Raw genomic sequence first — 16199 nt, forward strand, 5'->3', positions numbered from 1 at the left:
GCACAGTTGCATCCTAGAAGATAAAAATGTGTATACTATGCCTTTTAGGTTATAAAAGGAGCCATTAAATGACTCTTAGGAAAAACATCCCCTATGGGCTATGTTACCTGGACCATTTTAACTCGAGTCCCCCCCAAATCAATTCTGTCCCAGTCCTCTCCCTATACTGATTAAAGTAATTTAATAATTTTCATAATGGGGATACAATTCTCCTTAATTTGAGCCTTTTTCTCTCATAAGGAAAAGCATGTTTTTAGGACTACTGTTGTGATATATGTAAACATGATTGCTTCAGCTGAATAATGGAAAGTGACACATTATTATATAGTTATACAGAGCCAGATGTGTGCACCAATCTTAGAAAATCCTTGCCCTGAAGAGGTTACAGAGTGAAGAGGCAACAAATAGATGAAGAAAGGGAATGAAATGCAACAGAAAGCAAGTGACTGAACAGTGACATTTAGCTTATCTTTTTAGTTCGCTGATTTTCTCTGAAATGTAAGACTATCCTCTATTGTGTTAATACTTCTTACAATGAAAGACCAAGATTTACTGGCATGACAAAAATATTGTAACTCTTATTCAGTATTAAAGTGGCCTTAATGTACTTTATCTTAATTCACTTTGGAAGTGAATTAATTCTGTGTAAGCCCTGGTCTACACTAGGACATTAGGTCGAATTTAGCAGCGTTAAATCGATGTAAACCTTCACCCGTCCACACAATGAAGCCCTTTATTTTGACTTAAAGGGCTCTTAAAATCGATTTCCTTACTCCACCCCTGACAAGTGGATTAGCGCTTAAATCGACGTTGCTGGCTCGAATTTGGGGTACTGTGGACACAATTTCGATGGTATTGGCCTCCGGGAGCTATCCCAGAGTGCTCCATTATGACCGCTCTGGACAGCACTCTCAACTCAGATGCACTGGCCAGGTAGACAGGAAAAGAACCGCGAACTTTTGAATCTCATTTCCTGTTTGGCCAGTGTGGCAAGCTGCAGGTGACCATGCAGAGCTCATCAGTACAGGTGACCATGATGGAGTCCCAGAATCGCAAAAGAGCTCCAGCATGGACCGAACGGGAGGTACGGGATCTGATCGCTGTTTGGGGAGAGGAATCCGTGCTATCAGAACTCCGTTCCAGTTTTCGAAATGCCAAAACCTTTGTGAAAATCTCCCAGGGCATGAAGGACAGAGGCCATAACAGGGACCCGAAGCAGTGCCACGTGAAACTGAAGGAGCTGAGGCAAGCCTACCAGAAAACCAGAGAGGCGAACAGCCGCTTTGGGTTAGAGCCCCAAACATGCCACTTCTATGATGAGCTGCATGCCATTTTAGGGGGTTCAGCCACCACTACCCCAGCCGTGTTGTTTGACTCCTCCAATGGAGATGGAGGCAATACGGAAGCAGGTTTTGGGGACGAGGAAGACAGTTAACAGCAAGCAAGCGGAGAAACCGGTTTTCCCGACAGCCAGGAACTGTTTCTCACCCTAGACCTGGAGCCAGTACCCCCCGAACCCACCCAAAGCTGCCTCCTGGACCCAGCAGGTGGAGAAGGGACCTCTGGTGAGTGTACCTTTTTAAAATACTATACATGGTTTAAAAGCAAGCATGTGAAAGGATTACTTTGCCCTGGCATTTGCGGTTCTCCTAGATGTAGTCCTAAAGCCTTTGCAAAAGGTTTCTGGGGAGGGCAGCCTTATTGCGTCCTTCATGGTAGGACACTTTACCACTCCAGGCCAGTAACACGTACTCGGGAATCATTGTAGAACAAAGCATTGCAGTGTATGTTTGCTGGCATTCAAACAACATCCGTTCTTTATCTCTCTGTGTTATCCTCAGGAGAGTGAGATACAATTCATGGTCAACTGGTTGAAATAGGGTGCTTTTCTTCAGGGGACACTCAGAGGAGCCCATTCCTGCTGGGCTGTTTGCCTGTGGCTAAACAGAAATGTTCCCCGCTGTTAGCCACAGGGAGGGGGGAAGGTTGAGGGGGTAGTCACGCGGTGGGAGGAGGCAAAATGCGACCTTGTAACGAAAGCACATGTGCTATGTATGTAATGTTAACAGCAAGGTTTACCCTGAAAGAGTGTAGCCACTATTTTATGAAATGTGTCTTTTTAAATACTGCTGTCCCTTTTTTTTTTTTCTCCACCAGCTGCATGTGTTTCAATGATCACAGGATCTTCTCCTTCCCAGAGGCTAGTGAAGCTTAAAAAGAAAAAAAAACGCACTCGCGATGAAATGTTCTCCGAGCTCATGCTGTCCTCCCACACTGACAGAGCACAGACGAATGCGTGGAGGCAAATAATGTCAGAGTGCAGGAAAGCACAAAATGACCGGGAGGAGAGGTGGCGGGCTGAAGAGAGTAAGTGGCGGGCTGAAGACAGGGCTGAAGCTCAAATGTGGCGGCAGCGTGATGAGAGGAGGCAGGATTCAATGTTGAGGCTGCTGCAGGACCAAACCAGTATGCTCCAGTGTATGGTTGAGCTGCAGCAAAGGCAGCTGGAGCACAGACTGCCACTGCTGCCCCTCTGTAACCAACCGCCCTCCTCCCCAAGTTCCATAGCCTCCACACCCAGACGCCCAAGAACGCGGTGGGGTGGCCTCCGGCCAACCAGCTACTCCACCACAGAGGATTGCCCAAAAAAAAGAAGGCTGTCATTCAATAAATTTTAAAGTTGTAAACTTTTAAAGTGCTGTGCTTAAAGTGCTGTGTGGCATTTTCCTTCCCTCCTCCACCACCCCTCCTGGGCTACCTTGGTAGTCATCCCCCTATTTGTGTGATGAATGAATAAAGAATGCATGAATGTGAAGCAACAATGACTTTATTGCCTCTGCAAGCGGTGATTGAAGGGAGGAGGGGCGGGTGGTTAGCTTACAGGGAAGTAGAGTGAACCAAGGGGGATTTCATCAAGGAGAAACAAACAGAACTTTCACACCGTAGTCTGGCCAGTCATGAAACTGGTTTTCAAAGCTTCTCTGATGCGTACCACGCCCTCCTGTGCTCTTCTAACCGCCCTGGTGTCTGGCTGTGCGTAACCAGCAGCCAGGCGATTTGCCTCAACCTCCCACCCCGCCATAAACGTCTCCCCCTTACTCTCACAGATATTGTGGAGCACACAGCAAGCAGTAATAACAGTGGGAATATTGGTTTTGCTGAGGTCTAAGCGAGTCAGTAAACTGCGCCAGCGCGCCTTTAAACGTCCAAATGCACATTCTACCACCATTCTGCACTTGCTCAGCCTGTAGTTGAACAGCTCCTGACTACTGTCCAGGCTGCCTGTGTACGGCTTCATGAGCCATGGCATTAAGGGGTAGGCTGGGTCCCCAAGGATACATATAGGCATTTCAACATCCCCAACAGTTATTTTCTGGTCTGGGAAGTAAATCCCTTCCTGCACCTGTTTAAACACACCAGAGTTCCTGAAGATGCGAGCATCATGTACCTTTCCCGGCCATCCCACGTTGATGTTGGTGAAACGTCCCTTGTGATCCACCAGAGCTTGCAGCACTATCGAAAAGTACCCCTTGCGGTTTATGTACTCGGCGGCTTGGTGCTCCGGTGCCAAGATAGGGATATGTGTTCCGTCTATAGCCCCACCACAGTTAGGGAATCCCATTGCAGCAAAGCCATCCACTATGACCTGCACATTTCCCAGGGTCACTACCCTTGATATCAGCAGATCTTTGATTGCGTGGGCTACTTGCATCACAGCAGCCCCCACAGTAGATTTGCCCACTCCAAATTGATTCCCAACTGACCGGTAGCTGTCTGGCGTTGCAAGCTTCCACAGGGCTATCGCCACTTGCTTCTCAACTGTGAGGGCTGCTCTCATCTTGGTATTCATGCGCTTCAGGGCAGGGGAAAGCAAGTCACAAAGTTCCATGAAAGTGCCCTTACGCATGCGAAAGTTTCGCAGCCACTGGGAATCGTCCCAGACCTGCAACACTATGCGGTCCCACCAGTCTGTGCTTGTTTCCTGAGCCCAGAATCGGCGTTCCACAGCATGAACCTGCCCCATTAGCACCATGATGCATGCATTGGCAGGGCCCATGCTTTCAGAGAAATCTGTGTCCATGTCCTGATCACTCACGTGTCCGCGCTGACGTCGCCTCCTCGCCTGGTATCGCTTTGCCAGGTTCTGGTGCTGCATATACTGCTGGATAATGCGTGTGGTGTTTAATGTGCTCCTAATTGCCAAAGTGAGCTGAGCAGCCTCCATGCTTGCCTTGGTATGGCGTCCGCACAGAAAAAAGGCGCGGAACGATTGTCTGCCGTTGCTCTGACGGAGGGAGGGGCGACTGACGACACGGCTTACAGGGTTGGCTTCAGGGAGCTAAAATCAACAAAGGGGGTGCCTGTACATCAAGGAGTATTTCAGGCAGGACTGCACGGAGGGTTCCAATAAGAAATGGTGCACCTAAGTTATCGTTCTCATTGGAACAAGGAGGTTAGCCTGGCCTCTGATTGATACATGGCTAGATTTACCTCGCTGCACCTTCTCTGTGAGTGACTGCAGTGTGACCTAGAGGAATGAGTCCCCTAGACAGGGGAGGAGGCAAATGAGTACAAAACAAATCTGGTCTATTTCTTGTTCTGACCCACTCCATCTATCTTTTACATCTTTGGCTGGCAGCAGACGGTGCAGAAGGACTGCATGCCATCCACATCTCATGGCTGCTCAGCAGAAGATGGTACAGTACGACTGCTAGCCATCTTCATCTCTTGCCTGCCTGGCAGAAGATGGTACAGTACGACTGCTAGCAATCCTCATCTCTTGCCTGCCTGGCAGAAGATGGTACAGTACGACTGCTAGCAGTCCGTATCGCCTGCCCGCTCACCATAAGACGATTCAATAGGACTGACTGCAGGACTAAAGAGAATGACCTGGTCAGGTCACTCCAAATTTAGTCCCTGCGCCCATGTCTGCCCAGGCGCTCCCAGCCGACGTGGCCAGGAGCACCTCGGACACGACGAGGACGACTACCAATCGTATTGCACCGTCTGCTGCCAGAAGGGAATGGGTTGCTGCTACTGTGCAGCAAAGCCGTACCGCGTCTGCCAGCACCCAGGAGACATAGGGTGACAGTTACCTGAGCGGGCTCCATGCTTGCCGTGGTATGGCGTCTGCACAGGTAACTCAGGAAAAAAGGCGCGAAATGATTGTCTGCCCTTGCTTTCACGGAGGGAGGGAGGGAACGGGGGCCTGACGATACGTACCCAGAACCACCCGCGACAATGTTTTAGCCCCATCAGAGTGCTCCATTGTGACTGCTCTGGACAGCACTCTCAGATGCCCGATTGTTTGCCGTTGCTCTGACGCCGGGAGGGGCGCTTACAGGGTTGGCTTCAGGGAGCTAAAATCAACAAAGGGGGTGGCTTTACATCAAGGAGTATTTCAGGCAGGACTTCATGGAGGGTTCCAATAAGAAATGGTGCACCTAAGTTTTTGTCCTTATTGGAACAAGGTTAGCCTGGCCTCTGATTGATACATGGCTAGATTTACCTCGCTGCACCTTCTCTGTGAGTGACTGCAGTGTGATCTAGAAGAATGAGTCCCCTAGACGGGGGAGGGGGAGAAGCAAATGAGTACAAAACAAATCTGGTCTATTTCTTGTTTTGATCCACTCCATCTATCTTTTACATCTTTGGCTGGCAGCAGACGGTGCAGAAGCACTGCATGCCATCCACATCTCATGGCTGCTCGGCAGAAGATGGTACAGTACGACTGCTAGCAGTCCATATCGCCTGCCCGCTCACCATAAGACGGTTCAATAGGACTGACTGCAGGACTAAAGAGAATGACCTGGTCAAGTCACTCCAAATTTAGTCCCTGCGCCCATGTCTGCCCAGGCGCTCCTGATCGACCTCACAGAGGTGACCAGGAGCACCTCGGACATGACGATGACGGCTACCAGTCGTACTGTACCGTCTGCTGCCACAAGGCAAGGGGTTGCTGCTACTGTGTAGCAATGCCGTACCGCGTCTGCCAGCACCCAGGAGACATAGGGTGACGGTTACCTGAGCGGGCTCCATGCTTGCAGTGGTATGGCGTCTGCACAGGTAACTCAGGAAAAAAGGCGCGAAACGATTGTCTGCCCTTGCTTTCACGGAGGGAGGGAGGGAACAGGGGCCTGACGATATGTACCCAGAACCACCCGCGACAATGTTTTAGCCCCATCAGGCATTGGGATCTCAACCCAGAATCCCAATGGGCAGCGGAGACTGCGGGAACTGTGGGATAGCTACCCACAGTGCAACGCTCCGGAAGTCGACTCTAGCCTCCGTACTGTGGAAGCGCTCCGCCGAGTTAATGCACTTAGAGCATTTTCTGTGGGGACACACACACTCGAATATATAAAACCGATTTCTAAAAAACCGACTTCTATAAATTCGACCTTATTCCGTAGTGTAGACATACCCTAAGGGTGCTCACAAAGGCGTTAAATGCAGTTTAACTAATCCACTGACTTCAGTGATCTTTGGATCAGGCCCTAATATTTGGAAAAGGCAAAAAAAAACTTTGGAAACCACTAACTGGATGGTCAGTGTATACAAAGTAGTTAGTAGTAACTTTCAAGTTGTTTTTAATATGTAGTTAGATTTAGGCAGAAAATGCTGTAGGGCCAACTCAGTAAAATATGAACATTTCCATGTACAAGTTAGAGGTATTAACAGTTTAGTACGTTTAAAAATCTTTGAGACTTGTAATGGATTTCAGTAGTACTATAAAGGTAAATGAAAAAAGTGCCCTGCAGCATGATCTTTTTTCAAGTGACTGAACTTGGATCAATTATTCATCATGTCATTAAAATTCATGTAGGACTGAAGACTACTATTTGGTGCATTAAGTTATATAATGCAGAGAAATTACACCGCATAGGGTTTCTTTGTGCATGTTGTAATGGTGAGGAGATGCAAATTTTGTAATTTGTCGTCCGTCATCTAAAAGTGTTTCTATGTATCTTGGATTAAAATATTGCTTCCTCTAAGACATTTAGTACCAATTTTTAGACCACCGGAAAACTTTCAAGAGGGTTTCTTTTTTATGTCTGATTTGTAAGATGGATAAGATTGGAAGTATGGGATTCAAGTGACTCTTCGTGAACTAGCAGATTTTTAGCTGTAAATGACTAGGACTTGTCTGAACTTTTGTAGCCTTTTATTTTATGTAAAGTGAATTTTTGTAATGTGGTATTACACCACCCTGCGTTTGGCTCTGGTGGCTACAGTTTCAAGCTCTACAGCGTGAAAGTCACCTCTGCTACTTGTTTCAGATTTAGAGGATCTAGGAACATATAAAGACCAAAAATAGTGACCACACATACGGTTAGAAGTACAAGGTCTAGTCTGTTTTACAAGTTTATTAAAGTTACAGTTGAGGTTATGATTACCCATGCATATAGAAATCCTACAAAAAACCATGCTACAAATATAGTCATAATCACATCCTTAATGATATTCTTGAGGTCTGATGGATGCCTTGCTAATTGATCATCAGTAGAGGGATGGTTCCTGACGGAGTTTTCCCATAGGGAACTCATTTTACCCAATCAGGGAGCCCCCTCTTTTAAAATGTGATTCTGACTATACCTTATACTCTGCACATGTGCATGAAAGTCAACCCTCTTTTCCCATATTTGTATTGTGTCCCCCAAGAATATTGGGATACCCCATTTTTCATAGCTTGTGTGTAGATCTTCTTGTTCTCATTAGCATTTATGCACATAGTGCACCCTGCAGATAGAACATGTGTTAGAAAAAGGTGACTACCAGGTATCTTGTCATCAAAAATTAATCTTACAGTTAATTTTTTGCAATACTACCCACTGGTATATCTTTTTTCGTAATTTTGTGGCAAAGGGTCATTCTTTGGTCACTCACTTATGTCAAGCATTTCTTAAGCATATAGCCTAGTATGGCTAAACTCATACAGGCCTCAGCTTGTAGGCCTGGTGTTTCAGCCCTGCTTAGATACCTAATGCATACTTATCATGTCTAAATACTGATTCATCTTATACTTCTATAATACTACAGTTTAACTCTATTTAGCATACAGTGGCTGTATAATACAGTATATTAGTTAATCATAACTTCACACAATAAATGAATGATAAAATGAACCAATTGGCTACAACTTGCTTGGAGTTATATTATTACATGTCTTTCTATTGGTGTGATTAACCTCCGTAGATTGCAGGAGACTTCCCCTACCCCACTACAATAACAGTAAAATATTAATTTTGTCAGCTGACAGAAGAAAACATTTATGGTTTAGTGGATTTATTGTACTTGTGGTTTACTTTTAAAACCAAACAGTCTGGCATGCTGCACTTTCTAGCCTGGGACTAGCATAATTGTATACATTGTCATCAGCAGCTCGTACAGCACTGTATAAATTCCTACATTCTAAATTAGACAGATTACTATTGTCACTTACAATACACCAGTGACCTGGTGAAGGTCCAGCCTTCAAGCTACTATTTTTATATGGAGGTTTATTTTGTTTTTAAATATTCTTAGGGGATTATCATTGAAACAACCTATGGAAAAAATGCAATGTGAAGTACTAATTACAATAATACTTCGCATTTTTAACACCTTCCTTCTGAAGATCTAAAAGTATTTTACAATCAGTTAAGCCCAAAAACACCCTTGTGTGGTAAGTATTATCCCCTTTTGACAGATCAGTAAATTGAAGCAAAGAAAGTTTAAGGCCCAGATCCTCAAAGGTATTTAGGCACTTCCATTAAAATTAATGGAAAAGTGCCTAAATACCTTTTCAGGATCTGTGTCCAGGTCACTTGCCGAAGGTCAAACAGTAAGTCGGTAGGAGAACCAGAAATAGAACCCAGATGTCTTGATCTCTGGTCTCATGCTCTGAATACTAGACAACGCACCCTTTCTCCAAAATATACATTGTTTTAATAACATGCAGTTTTGAAAAATGTTTTCCCTTATGCTTTGTACTTTATATGTAGCTGTTAACCCCCAATAGTCTGGCTGTACCAATAGTTTAAAATTATCCTTGATAGCAGTACATTTAAAGTTCAAAGCTTTGTGAAAGGTTCTTTGTATTTAACATAATACTACACAGTCACAGATGTAGCAACTGAGTTCCCCACTGGTGGTATGTGCCTGTTCCAATTTATTTTCCACATTTCATATACACCCTTCCTCTGTCTGTTTGTTTTTCCCTCCCCCAGGTTATGGTCACACTGTGCCTTTGTCGGATGGAGGAAAGGCCTTCTGTATTATATACTCCGTCATCGGAATCCCCTTTACGCTGCTTTTCCTGACAGCTGTGGTGCAGCGTATCATAGTCTATGTCACCAGACGGCCTGTACTATATTTCCACATTCGCTGGGGCTTCTCCAAGCAGATTGTTGCCATCATCCACGCAGTGATTCTTGGGTTTGTTACCGTCTCATGCTTTTTCTTTATCCCGGCAGCAGTATTTTCTGTTGTGGAAGATGACTGGAACTTTTTGGAATCTTTTTACTTTTGTTTCATTTCCCTGAGCACCATTGGTCTTGGCGACTATGTTCCAGGAGAAGGTTACAATCAAAAATTCAGAGAGCTGTATAAGATAGGAATTACGTGTAAGTACCAAACTAACCATTAAATAATAGTCATTTAGCCAATAGGATTTCTACGTATTAGGTGCCTCTTTCTCCCCCTCCATATTCTTTGGTTACCTTACTTATTCATCTAGGCCTTATGCCCCCTTATGAGTTGTTAACCATGATATATGGGTTCTTCCTCACTCTCCCAGCCCCCTTTAAAAGCACTAATCTGAATAGGGAGTTTGTTAAATGAAGATTTGTTTGACAAGGTATTAAAGTTTTTAGCTATCTGGGCTGGAGGTTTTTTTCCCTCTTCTGTGTGTGTTTCGTGGTTTTTTGTTTTTGTTTTTAATTTTTGTGTGTGTTTTAATATAAACTGAAATAATGTCTTGCCAGACAGAGATTAATACACCAACCTGCATCCCCAGTACAAAAACCCCAAGTGCAAATTTGGCATTAATGCTGTGGCAGTCAAATAAGTGATAAGGCGCAAGATAATTAGTTAGAACTAAAACTGGTTGAAATTTTCCGAACTTCAATTTAAAAAAACAAACACTTTCTTTGAAATTTCAAATGAAAACCAAAAAAGGGACAATGTTCACGAAAATTACATCCAGTTTTTTGACCAGCTCCATTTATAACATCCTTTAAAAAGCTGTGCAGACCTCTCAAAAGCTCCCATTAGTCCGAGTCAAAAATTTTCCAGCAGAACTGTTTTCCACCGGAAAATGCTTGATTCATCAAAATTGAAACATGGAACATGTTGATTTTGAAGAAATTTCGTTTTGGAGGGAAAAAATCAGCATTTAATTTTATGTTTTTATAATTTTTATTTTAGTTTTTAAAAGAAATTAAGAAAACAAAGTAAATACAAAAGTATAACAATCTACTGTTTTAAATGTTGACTTTGATTTTTATATTTGGGTCTTAATGCATGTCACTGCACATTTCTGAGCACATTGCTCTTGCACATGATGCTGAAGATTAGCATTTGGTTTTGGTGTTTGTCAATTTACATCACAGCTATACCACTAGGGAGCCTGTGCACTGATGGAATAAGAAAGCAAAAAGGCGTTAAGCTCAGTTAGGAAGTGGCTTGCTAAGAAAGAAGAGGCAAAAACAAATCTCCTTCTTCCAAATCTGAACTGCTGGTCTTATTATTTGTAATACTCTAGTGCTTGGGAGCCCTAGTTATGGACCAGGATCCCATTCTGTTAGGCGCTGTATAAATACAGAACAAAAAGATAGTGCCTGCCCCAAAGAGCTTAGTCGAAGTATAAAAGAAGAGACAACATAATGGATACAGACAGATGAGGGAGTACAAGGAAACATTGAAACACTATTGGGTAGCATGACAGGCAATTGTTTTGGTGTACCCACAGCCTAACTGTTGGTAAGCTGCTTCTGGGCATCATGGAAAAGGAGTTTTCAAGAGGGTTTTAATGGAGGATAATGAGGTAGCTTTGTAGACATTTTTGCACCTTTTGAAGCCTTAGCACTGGAGAACATGTGAAGGGGTGTGTTTAAAAACTTAACAAGTAGGCGATGGAGCTGCCATGGGCTAGATCGGAGGCAGGAGGCAGGATCTTGATAGCGAATGAAAGATGATAGGGTGGGGACAGGCCATGAAGGGCCGTGAAAGTTAAAACAAGTAACTTATGCTTGACGTGATAGAGAAGGGGGAGCCAGGGGAGGGAAAGTAAAGAGAGGGGTTACGTGGTCAAAGCGACGGCCTGGGAGAATGGTCTGTTGCAGTAGCATTCTGAAGGGATATGAACAGGGCAAGATTCTACAGTAGCAACACAAGGGTGCCCATCGTTTGCCTTCAAGCTTCATGCCAAGCAATCCTGAATCTATAATTAAAATGCAAACCACGTCAAACACCTACCAAGTCCTTCCATCACTTTGATGGACTGCTGTGTGCCTCCCGCACTAAGGGCATGATCCTGCAATCTTAATGCAGGTGAAATTCCTGTTCACTTAAATGGGTGGCTTGCCTATATAGGGACTGCAGAATCATGCTTTGAAAATGCATTTTCAGAAGCAGAGCCTTGAGCTAGCCAGCAGTACACTTTATTTTTAACCTTTGTGGCAGTATGCCACTTGTACCCCTGTGGCTAAAGATCCCCCCAACCTCCCCATCCTGACTGACCCATTGGTAGGAGCATTTAATTATTTAATTACTGTGCACTTCCACAGAGTAATATGTCCAAGTGCATATGAAGAGACTTAGGTTACAGCTACACTACAGCTTATGTCGATATAATTTGTCATTCAGGGATGTGAATAAGCCACCCCACTGAGCGACATGTTACACCAACCTAAGCACTGGTGAGGACAGCGCTATGTTGGCGGGAGAACTTCTCCCACTGATATAGCTGCCACCAGGGGGTGGATTAATTAAGTCGACAGGAAAACTCTCTCCTGTCAGCTTAGAGCAGCTACACTAGAGAGCTTACAGTGGCGTAGCTGCAAGCTTGCTAGTATAGCCATAGCCTTAGTAAATGACGGGCTGAGAGCCAAAATACAGTGTCCAAGTCTTTCCAAGAAATAAGGGGAAGACCTAGGGCTCCCAGTAACTCATGTGGAAATTCAAATGGGTTGGGAAGCTCTGAAAGAATTATCTAGCTCCTAGTGCAGATTCACAACAACCTTGCCATTTTTTGCCCTATGTAAATAGAAAGGTATCTTAATGCATAACTCACTTAGTGATTTCATGAACTAAAGCTTTAAAATGCTACATACATTTGAACTGTAGTGTTGGTTTAGATCAGCGGTTCTCAGCATGGGGATCATGGCTGGGGTGAAAGTAAAGCCGAAGACTTACTGATACAGGGGGCCGGACCTCAGGCAGAAGGGGCGGGGTTGGGGGTCAGTGTCCCGCAGCCAGCCCTTCCACGCTGCCTAGCCTGCTCTGCCTGGGGCTCCAGGGGCAATTTAAAGAGCCCGGGGCTCCGGCCACTGCCCTGCGTCCTTTTAAATTGCTGGCCCCGGGGCAGCTGCTCCTTTTGCCCGCCCGCATGTCATTGACCGGGGGGTGGGGGATGCAAAAGGGGCAACAACATTAAAGTGCTGCTGTGGCAGCATTTGCCACGGCAGTGCTTTAAAGTCAGCTGGGTATGAGCTGGTACTGGCAGCCACTTTTTACCAGCACACTGCACCAGCTTACTTTCACCCCGATTATGACTTCAATTGGTTTGTAGGGGAAGAAATGTGGGGACTGTGATATTTTATGCAGAATCTAGGCTTTCTTTATAAAAAAATGGGGAGATTATATATATATATATATATATATATATATAAACTCCTTTATAAATGGTTTAGTCCCCATAAGTCTGTGCAATAATATGCTGTACAGGATAGTAATTTATTGCAGCCCTTTACATTTGGATAGTGTTCTTTGTAATCAAATATATATTGCATAGATTTGTAGGGACTGTTATTTATAATGAAGTCAATTCCTGCTGCCCTTACTAACACAAGACTCCCCACAGAAGCTGTACAATATTAATATGGGCACATGCAATAGTATTTCTGAATTACAAATCATGGTGGCCTCGTTAGAGTATTTAGAATAAGAAATCCTTGTTGGACTATTTTCCTGGGAGTCCTGTTCAGGAAATTGGGTGTGTCTGTGTTTGGAGAGGAAAATAAAGAACATGATGGATTATTAGCCCTAGGAGGCCTGATTTTTCAGAAGAGCTCCAATGCAAGTCTATGGTCCGCCACAGAACCTCAGAGCATGATGGTTTTGCCTTACAAAAACAAAATCTCAAACGTGTACAACATGCAACAAAAGTCAGTGGTAGTGTTTGTGTAAGTAACACCAGCAGGATTTTGCCTAATTAGTGTAATGTATGTAATATGTATGCAGTCTTCATGGTTTTACTATGTAGTTCTTGTGGGGGGGAGGGGGGATAGAAACATTTGTCTGTCTTCAAAGTGACAGCAGTGATTGTACACATTTACGTGAAATATTGGACTTTTTCTTTTACTTTTTTGCATACATTTTTAGGCTTTTGCACTTGTTTTATGGTACAGGTTTTCTTCATACATTTTTAAATTATAAGTATATACATAAGGAAAAGACACTTTCATGTTATATTGTTTAACAGTTCTGTATTATTGAACAGATGTAATAGCCAAATGACTGTATTGAACTTCGTAAAACTACTATTTCTATTAACAATGTGCAATAGTAATAATGAAAAGAAGAATTGAAGAATGCACAGTTCATGAAATTATATATGGGATACATTATTACTGAAGTTATAACATTCTTATGCATTGCATGTCATTGCCTACTTTCCCATATGGAACACAATGAACTAAAACAATTAGCAAATTATTTCATATTATAGCATTTTCTGTGGTCGTCTTAAAAAAAATACAAAGGGCTACATGCTCATCTGGTGCAAATTAGTTTTCTTCTGTCCCCCAAAATTCTATGCCTAGGACAGAAAGGAGGGAAAAAATAATAGTCCAGGAATCATAGGTGGGAAAAACTCCAAGTTAGAGCTTTATCACATCAGCTTTCCCGGATAATGCTTCAGGCATTGTGTTTTTCTCTGAGCAAGCTCAAAAGCTTGTCGCGTTTTACCAACAGAAGTTGGCTCAGTAAGAGATATCACCTCACAAACCTTGTGTCTCTCTTTGTTTCTTGGGCAGGTTACCTGCTGCTGGGCCTCATTGCAATGTTGGTGGTTCTAGAAACTTTCTGTGAACTTCATGAGCTCAAAAAGTTTAGAAAACTGTTTTATGTGAAGAAGGACAAGGAAGAGGACCAAGTGCATATAGTGGAACATGACCAGCTTTCCTTCTCTTCGATTTCGGACCAAGCAGCTTCCATGAAGGAGGATGAAAAAGCAAATGAGCCTTTTGTGACTGTTCAACCTGCAACTTACTATGATGGCTGTATAAACAATTAATACGAGGGCATCCATACCAATATTATAGTGCACTTACATCATTACAGTAAGAAATAGAATGCCTCTTTATTTTTTGTGGGGAGGAAATTTTTAGAGAAGAAAGGAGACTGTGCTGCTTTAATCAGTATTCATCATTTCAGATGCTGAAAAGACTTCTGACACAAATGAATGTTGCTAAAATGGAGTTACACGGGGAGAGTGGGAGGATATGTAGCAGCTGGGAAGTAGTGCTTTATGCACATCCCTGTCCAGTTAGCAGCCCTATGGGCAGTGTGCAGTGAAAGTTGAAGTGGCCAGCCTCTCCACCAGGTTTCTGCAGTGGGATCCTGCCCCATTAAAGTCAGCAGTGATAGATATGCTCCAGTTCGACCACAAGCTGCCAGGCTAGATGCAGGAATCATTGAGTGAAATTCAACAGCCTGTGTTATGCAGGTAGTCACACTAAATGATCATAGTGGTCTCTTTGGGCCTTAAAATCTGCGCCATGAGAGTTTTACAACTGACTTTAATGGACATAGGATCTGGATCCTGTAGCACAAGTAGCCATATTAAGACTGCCTCCTACAAAAGAGCAGTACTAGGGAAAGCCCTCTCCCTTGCAGTATGTGCATGCCAGATGGGCCATAACTTGGCTGTTAGTGTTCAAAGATGAATATCTTACTGTAATAAAGCAGCAAAATTAAAGTGTCTGGACTTAGCTGATATGAGAAGAATACTTGAAATTAATTACCTAAAAGATACCATATGTGAGTTTAGTTATAGCTAGTGTTGAGCAGATTTTATACCTTTTCGGGGAAACTTTACTTTATGGTTTAAAGCCATTAAATCTATATGACTAAAACTTATATTTAAGAAAATAGAGCTAAAGATGTTTTGTTAGGTTGAAGCATACTGTATTTGCATGTTCCCAACAAAGTGGCTATTTTTGTACCCAGCCTAACTTAAAACAACTCTATTTATAATGAAAGTTTAACTAGTATTTGTGTACATATATACATAAATAAATATATTTATCTACTGTACATATATTGTAGCCCACTAGTTTATCTGATTTAGGAATGATATTTTAGGTAGATTTTTTTTCCCCTGCTAGATTTTGTCTTTATAAAAGGAATAACTCAAAATTGAAGCACTAAAAATGTTGACTTCAAGATTTAAGAGTAGTGTACAAGGAACATTTCTACTGTTTTTCAGTGAAGTTTTTGAAGTTGATTGATTGTCTTTAGTACTTGAAAACACACAATTTCTGTCAAGTTGAATGTATTACTAAGCTCTGAAGAACATGACATGCATAGAAACTAAGTGATGTGTGCACAAACTGCGAAGTACAGACACTTGATACTAAAGCACAGAATTAAATATAGAAGAAAGAAGCTGAACAGTCTGCTGTGGTGTATGTGAATATACAATATTTTAAACGTAAAGTTAAATAAAAAAAGTTTGTGGCTTCTGGCTGCCTGTACTTAATAGTGCTCAATGTTTTCTTTAAGAACTTATGTACTGTACATAGATGACATATATGAAAAAAAATGCTTGCATAAGGCTAGATTGTGCCACCCTAACCCTGGTGAACAACTTCAATGGGACCATTCATTTTGAATATACTTGCCAACATGAATAATGAATGTACAATCTAGTCCTCTACTGATTATTTCTATAGAATAACATTTAGTATTTGAAACAAAAATAAACACACTTTAGA

General features: G+C 42.9%; 1 protein-coding gene and 1 long non-coding RNA gene across 2 annotated transcripts in view; one reads left to right on the forward strand and one right to left on the reverse strand.

The window, feature by feature from the left end:
• KCNK1 (potassium two pore domain channel subfamily K member 1) overlaps positions 1 to 15964 on the forward strand; it is a 54994-nt gene extending 39030 nt beyond the window's left edge. The window contains exons 2-3 of the mRNA XM_073338117.2: positions 9210 to 9605; positions 14238 to 15964. Coding sequence (XP_073194218.1) covers positions 9210 to 9605; positions 14238 to 14497 — 656 coding nt within the window. The 3' untranslated portion in view covers positions 14498 to 15964. The remainder of the gene's footprint in view (positions 1 to 9209; positions 9606 to 14237) is intronic.
• The window catches only part of LOC140909254 (uncharacterized), a 125351-nt gene continuing 116504 nt past the window's right edge, over positions 7353 to 16199 (reverse strand). The window contains exon 3 of the long non-coding RNA XR_012158153.2: positions 7353 to 9583. This is a non-coding gene — a long non-coding RNA (uncharacterized LOC140909254). The remainder of the gene's footprint in view (positions 9584 to 16199) is intronic.

This window comes from Lepidochelys kempii, chromosome 3 (genome assembly GCF_965140285.1).
Source record: "Lepidochelys kempii isolate rLepKem1 chromosome 3, rLepKem1.hap1, whole genome shotgun sequence".
Classification (NCBI taxonomy): domain Eukaryota; kingdom Metazoa; phylum Chordata; order Testudines; family Cheloniidae; genus Lepidochelys; species Lepidochelys kempii.